Below are 7,540 nucleotides of genomic sequence, written 5' to 3'. Positions count from 1 at the left end.
TTTAACAAATATTTTAACTTGTCTCTAATTCATTTTTACATAATTTTATCATATAAAAGTACTTCTATTTAGATGTCAACACAAATATTACCTAATAAAATTGTAATATTAGATGTAGTATGTAATTAAAATGAAGATATTTTGTTAATATCGAAAATAAATTTAATAAAAATTGTTTTCAAGGTATGTTTTATTTGTAAAATAAAGAGTATTATTTTGGTGATAATTAAACTAAATGGGTGTAAATTGATACTGAAGCAAATAATAAGGTACTAAAATGTATAATCCCTAAAAGCTATAGCTAAAAGTTCACTTAACACTTTCCAAGATCTGTAGGATTATGTTCTCAACTCAAAGTATTTTCCGTACTATTTATCTGGGAATAGTCGAATAAGTACTGAAAAATTTATAGAAATTCAGCACACTTTTACAATTGGAGAATGGAAAACACAAGATGGTATAAAATAGGATCCAAATTGGTGTTATCGTTGAATTTTTTTTAACAAAAGCTGGTATTGTTGTCACTAACGGTTACTATTGCTAATTCAGCATAGCACACGGAATGTATAAAAATAAAAAAGAGTATTTAGTGCAATAAACAGTGGGGATCCCTTACTTGATACTACCAATAACATGTATGAAGATAACATTGAGGTCTAAAATCAAAGTAATCTTGTATGAAGATAAAATGTATGTATCTGAAGACCATATTTTAAGCCTTGGATTCAAAATTTTCTTGCAAGAATCGGTAAAGCTCCTCGGCAACTAAAATGGGATACTCTTCTTGTGGAAGAAGAGCACCTGGTACCTCCACAAACTTTTTCACCCCCTTGGCTCCTCTGAGAGCTTCCATTTCTGCTTTTGACCTCTTTGGAGACCCCTTACTTGATACAACCAGAACTGGTGTCTTTCCATCGATAGCTGCAAAGAGTTCAAGAAACTCTTCTCGGGATTGAACAGGATCAAGGAGACCGGTCAGGAACGCAGCAGGCGCATAACGAGCACCTTCCCTTTTCGTCAATGCATATCTACTTTCAATAATTACCGGAGTCACATTTTCAGGGTTTGCATAGACATGAGATTTGTATTGGGATTCAATGGCCTTCTCATTGCTGACTAGCATATTGTACATCATCCAGCCAACAGCAGGAGCTCTTAAGGTGCCCCTAAGCAGTCCATACCTGGTAAGTTTGTCAAGAAATGGAAAGGACCAATTAGGTCAGCAAACCCTGTGCTAACTTACATTAGATCATCGCAGAAAGTACGGTTAAGTAAATTACCTCGTACCAAACACCCCATTAGAGTCTTTTTGAGTATAATAACCCATATTCTTATAAATGGTTCAATATTTTCTTACTTAATGCCGGCTAGGGTTATAATGCTCTTGATACCATGTGGGACACTATACTCTTATAGTGTAAATGATAAAACTACCCTCTTTGTATAATAAAAAAAAAAATTATTTCCAGGTAGCCTCTTTGGATTGTTTGGTGATTTTTTTTTCTTTCATAACTTCAAAATTATTTTGATTTAAATATGAAATTCTCAGTAATTAATTTAGTTCCCTATAATTAAGTCTGATGAGGGTAAATTAAAACTTTATGTTGAATGTCAGACTCAAATATAATTTCCAAGAATGCAATGTTGAATATAAAAAAAAATAAATGAAACAAGTTATATATAAAAATTTATATTATCGCCTACGAAGAAAAACATACACTTTCACATATATGATATGATCCAAAGATCTTGCTGACATGTCTTTCTAGAAGAAACCATGTTACTGCAATAAGTATTGTTAGTAATACTCAAAACGAACACAAAAAAATTACAAAAAAAATGAAGAGTTAAATTTTTAACTACTCTGGCAGTAAGTCACGTGTTTGTCTTACCAATTTAAGAAAGAACTATAGAAATTAAACTCTAGTAACAAAAAAGGACAACAATGTTTCAAGTTATGAGATCCAAATTGATTACATATCATTGCTAAGTACTGTATGATGTTAAAATTAAAATATGTTTGTGATAAGACACTAATAAAGTAATCTTCAAAAAAATATATTATATTATATAATATGCACATATAATTGTGTAAATATTAAAATTCTAATTATAATAATCATGATATCATAATCAAATTCTAATATAATCACAAATATATAAAACTTATAACATCTCCAATGGAGTATCAAATTGGTGATGCATTGCTAAAATATAGCTTACTTTACAAAAAAGTTGCTCCAATGGTGTGCTAAAAGTTATGCCAAATTTGACAAACAATATAGCATTATGCATATTTTGCATCACCATAAATGCTACACTTTTTTATATACCTTTATGTTATTTTTATTATTTTAGAATTATTCTTAATAATCACCATTAAATGCTAGATTTTTTATCTTATTATTTTATTAATATCTTTAACTATCAACAATAAAATTTAAAGAAAAATTATTAATTTTTGTATATTTTCAATAAATATCAAATGAACATTAATTAAAGATTGATTTTTACATTAACTTTTACAATTGTGCATTAGAACATAATGCTAAAATTTGTGCAAAAAATACCACATATTGATTTTTTGTGCCAAATATAGCACAATATTTACATCTCCCATTGGAGATGGTCTTAGGTCATGCAAACCTCTCACTTTCTATGCTTTTAACTTCTTTAGCTTTCAATTGTAGCTTCTGCACAAATTCTTTAATAAGGTGGTGTCTACCTATTTACCAAACACATTTATTACACAATTTTTTCAAAAAGTTGTACCAAACTAGCCCTAAAATGAAATGGAATCCATTTTTGTTTCATTTCATTCCTTTGTTTAGTTGAATTTTAAAGCATAGAAATGTCATATCAAAGAATAAAATGGAATCCATTTCAAAAAATTGTACCAAATTGGCCTTAGAATGAAATGGAATCAATTTTCATTTCATTTCATTCATTTGTTTAGTTGTATTTTAAAGCATAAGAACATCATTCCAAAGAATAGTTTTTCCACCATTTTGGTCCATTCCAATAGACCATTAAAAAAATTATTAATTTATTTAGCTCATTAAATTTTATTCCATTTCATTACTGATCCTATATCCCTATTTCATTTTCTATTCCTGCGTTTTCATTACTCCCAACCCAAGTACTTTGATTGTTACCAACATTTTTCTACTCTCATTTTATCCAGCCAATATATAGGCATGCATTTCCTACCAGTCAAAACCAAATGGAATCTCTATTCTTTCTAGTTATGAAGGAGGTATTTCATTTAAAGTACCTTGTCTCCATGCTAGAATCTCGGCCAAACACAATAGGAAGAGGACCAGCCCAGGTAGGTGCTACGGCAGCAATTGCTTTTGGCTTTACAAGTCCCTTTTTTGCCGCACGAACAGTAATCGTGGCAGCATGCCCTCCACCAAATACCACCAAATCATTATCTGCATTATGAATAGAGATTGTTAGCAGCACAATTTATTATTAAGAATACAATTAGGCCTGGACATATTCAAAATACAACATATTATTAAATCAAAATGATTCAGAAAGTGAACAAGCTATAAGAAAATTTTATATGCCACTTAGAAAGAAGCATGAAGATGGGCACTAGCACCTCGTTTCTATTTTTTTTTCTTTTTCTGAAAAAAAAAAAAGGAAGAGACCTAATATACCATAGCACTTGAATTGTTAACTGAAGACCTGGTGTACATTATCCGAATGATAACATAACTTCAAACTCTTTTGGTACTTTATAAAGCTGGCCAATTTCCTCAAATCTCCTTATCCACAAAGGAAAGATATAAATTTAAAAATAAAAGAAAATCTGAGAAGCCTTGAGGTAGAATACAACATATGAGTCTGTTGATGAACCCGAACCAGAGAAAATCCAAAACAGAGAACCAATTGCCAAAATGAACACTTATATTGCTGACTGTGGAACAAAATACAAATAGAATAGATAACCCAAGTGCTTCGAGGGTAACCTCCCAAGAGCTAAGCTCCAATTCTATACACATTTCCTCCCCTGAACCATACAGTGGATTATATACCTCTAACAATTCTCCTAACCTACACATTCTCTTAAAAGTCTCTCATTATTGAGTCTGCAAAGTGTCTCTAAGTGTCATTCAATCAACTCGGTGCTACAAACAATCGTATCAAACAAAAATCAAATTATTCAGGGCACTGGAGTTATAATGTTTTATACCAAATAACTTTGTAAGAAAACATCCACAAGAACTTATAAGTAGTGACTGGTAAATTAGACCCACAAGAATATAGAACACACAATACAAAGATTGCAAGACAGGCAAGAATTGGATAAAAGAATCTGCAAGAACAGATCCATATGCAGGAGCCTAAAGCCAAAAAGAAGCAAAGAAAACTGCCAAATCACAGCAAAGCAGTGTATTCCATAGATTACAACAAGATGAACTTTATTGTTAACTTTAGATTGACTGTTGAGAGGCAGAAGTCAAGATATTCACAGGAATACTTTTATAATTAAAAACAAATGTTACTAACCTGAAGAGTTTATGGGACCATCAGGTGCATTGATGAAATCAACCAAGAATTTCTCCATTACATCAGCATTGTAGTCTATCTTAGGTCTGTCAGAATACCCCAAACCTGGCCAATCAACAATGGTGGCACGCCAATTGGCTTGACCAGTTTGCTGAACTAAATCTCTAGCGACTGATCTCCATTCTTCAACAGTACTGACATCAGAAATTGTTGGTACCATTAGGATATTTTTCGATGGATCACTACTCTTCCCTTCATGTTCCTCATAGTAGATGTTAATTAAATTTTCCTTGAATTTCCATTTCCAGCTACTAGTCTGATATAAAAAGTAAAAAAAGTGATCATTCATCAGTCTCAGATATAACATGATGCTTTAAGTTACAGAACACTAAGTTCTAAGCAAATGACATCCCAGTTCTCGTACATTAAAGCCATTAGAACTAATCTCCCAGCAAATCTAGTTTGTGATTTCATTTCTAGGGTGGTTAGAGATCACATGAAGATAAACCCAAAAAAATCTTGGCCCTGTTTCCTTTCACATCTATTTATGCGTCTAATTATTCCTTCACATAACATATATAGTGAAATTAGATAGGGATGATTCAAGTTTGATTCGTTCTCATTTTTTTCTTTTCACATCATTTTAATGAGATTCTTTTCATTATGGGGCAGCCTTTTGTACAATTTCTCATCAGATTATAAGTGAAAGTATCTTACTTCAAATAAATACAAAATTAATCTCTTTTTCTTCATAAAATTTCTGTAATTCCTTTTGTATATTAACTAATTAGATCTGGATATTGACCAAGGTGAACTTGTACCAGTGGCAGAACAAAAATTCAATGACCTGATTAAATTAAATTGATATCCTCAATTTTATCAAACAATTAAACGTATGACCCTGATATTAACATAAAAATTTCAGCTTTCGTGCATAACCAAGGGACAAAAGCATTAATAATAAGATGAATATATATATATATATATATTTATATTAAAAAAGTTTCAAATTGCTTAATATAAGCTAAGAAGACAGAAAGAATGTAAAATTTAGAAGGCCACCTTAGTCGGGGAAGGCGATTTATCGTCCACAGAGAGCTTGTCCAGAGTGGTTGAAGCTTTAACTGTAAGTGATTTTGAGAAGTATGCAGTCTGAGTGAAAATGGGTCTGTGGGTTTTACTGGAAAAATCTAATGACAGTGATGAAGAAGGGTAGAACGTCGCAGAAAACGCCATGAAAATTTGAGAGAGAGAGAGCTACGATTATGGTTCTCCGGCGACGGTCTAATGAAAGAAGAAAACGCTGACCGTCCTTACTGAAACTGGGATTTTTCTTTTCTTTTGTCTAATTAAGAATAATATCACTCACAACTATTGTTTAGAATCATTTGCATTAGGGTGGTTGTTTTAAATTTTATAAATATGTTCAAACCACACCATACAACATTGCCGTTTTTCATCCACTTAGAAAATAAGAACAATTAAACAAAAAAAAATACTAAAGGAAATAATATAATAGATATGATTTTTTTTACGTGAGTCTGTATTATTAATTTTTTTGAATTTTCTTAAAGCTTTCTGAAAACAATTATACATAATTTTTTCAATATCAGTTACTCAATTCATACAAATGATTCATCTCACTCTATTTATATAGTAGTTTTCTAAATATCTTCCCACAGAATTCGGGTTGATATAATACAAATCAATTCAAATAAATGTCATTAAATGAATTAGTTACTACGTACGTGGTAATATCTTGATTTAATAACAGATTACATCAGATCCCTTAAACATAGGGATTTTACAACAATAAACATGTTCACACATAGCTTACGAGCTTAGGCATTTTACCCACACGCCTTTGAGACCGTTCACTCATCGCGAGCTCATCAACTTGATTCGCCTCTGTTGTCGACAAATAATGTTGACGAAACCATCCTCTTCGAACTCACAATACTCGAGCTCAAATCGTCTTGTCTAAGGGCAGGAAATGAATCAAGAAATTTATACAAGTGTTAAACCATTGCCATTGTGAGTTTCGAGCCTAACTTATAACCTCGGAACACCTCCGAGACTACATAGTTTCCAAGGTCACCTCACCCGACATTGTCGCATTTACTGCTCAACGAGACCGTTTTTGACTTGTTGATCACATGACGACTATGCTTGTTTTGAGCTAACACCTTACAACCCTGAGTTTCGAGATCAAGATTTCCATTCTCGAAATCGGGGTGTAACATTTTTCCCCGTCAAAAGTATCAATTTGAATCCTATGATAAAGAAACTTTTGAACTGCTACATTCGAAAGTCGGGCCACCTACTACACTCGAGTGTGGACACATGTCAGCCAAGGATTGCGCAATCAGAGTACTTGAGTACCTTTTACATCTGCCCACGTCTTTTCGTATCTCCTTTTTTGCCGCCAACATTATATTCGTACCCCATTTGTTAGATCGAATTCTAAATCAAGCCAAAGGGCCAGATCAGTCTGACCCTTGATATCCTCTAGGGTTTATAAATACACCCACTTCGTCTTCTTCCTTTTTACTTTTACGTTTCAGTTTTCAGAGAAAGAAAAATCCAGAGCCGAAAAAACTTTCTTTTCTTCTTTGCATGTTCTCCAAACCAAAGAAACAAAACACCCTTGGCATTTTCGACTCTGTGAGATCTTTCTTGCAGCCACTCCTATAGTCGTCAATTTCACTATATCCACAAGCTTCAGTGTGTAAGTTTCTTGTTCTTAACTCTTATGTTTTCATGTCTTCATGCATTTCTATATTTTCCATTCCCGTATGAATGTATGATGTAGTTGGTAGGTTTTAGCAATGTTGTTTAGCACAAACTTTCAATTCATAGTCTTTGACAACATAGTTCTGAAACCCAGATGTAGTGTAAAAAATGCAAACATTGGTTTTTTTTTAGGTTATGGGCAGTGTATCGTGTAAGCCAAGAAATGGGGTTCTAAATTAGGGATTTTAATTGCACCAATCCCAAAATTATCACCCCTGAAAATCCGGGA

General features: G+C 32.5%; 1 protein-coding gene across 1 annotated transcript; it reads right to left on the bottom strand.

The window, feature by feature from the left end:
• Nucleotides 1-441: 441 nt before the first annotated feature.
• On the bottom strand, nucleotides 442-5,909 carry LOC133830541 (uncharacterized). The gene is made up of 4 exons (XM_062260531.1): nucleotides 5,581-5,909; nucleotides 4,519-4,834; nucleotides 3,275-3,434; nucleotides 442-1,181 (listed from the first exon to the last, which is right to left on the bottom strand). Exons 1-4 carry the CDS (start codon nucleotides 5,752-5,754, stop codon nucleotides 713-715), a joined length of 1,119 nt encoding a protein of 372 aa, XP_062116515.1. The 5' UTR covers nucleotides 5,755-5,909; the 3' UTR covers nucleotides 442-712.
• Nucleotides 5,910-7,540: the final 1,631 nt, after the last annotated feature.

The sequence above is a fragment of the Humulus lupulus genome, chromosome 4, assembly GCF_963169125.1.
Source record: "Humulus lupulus chromosome 4, drHumLupu1.1, whole genome shotgun sequence".
Classification (NCBI taxonomy): domain Eukaryota; kingdom Viridiplantae; phylum Streptophyta; class Magnoliopsida; order Rosales; family Cannabaceae; genus Humulus; species Humulus lupulus.
This window is presented reverse-complemented; position numbering and strand designations above follow the sequence as displayed.

What these genes read in the sequence shown, in the direction of transcription:
- LOC133830541 (XM_062260531.1), bottom strand. Translation starts at nt 5,754, where the DNA reads ATGGCGTTTTCTGCGACGTTCTACCCTTCTTCATCACTGTCATTAGAT. An exon ending in TGGTCCCATAAACTCTTCAG is followed by an intron (nt 3,435 to 4,518) that starts GTTAGTAACATT and finishes TTCATAATGCAG; the next exon opens with ATAATGATTTGGTGGTATTT. An exon ending in GATTCTAGCATGGAGACAAG is followed by an intron (nt 1,182 to 3,274) that starts GTACTTTAAATG and finishes CAAACTTACCAG; the next exon opens with GTATGGACTGCTTAGGGGCA.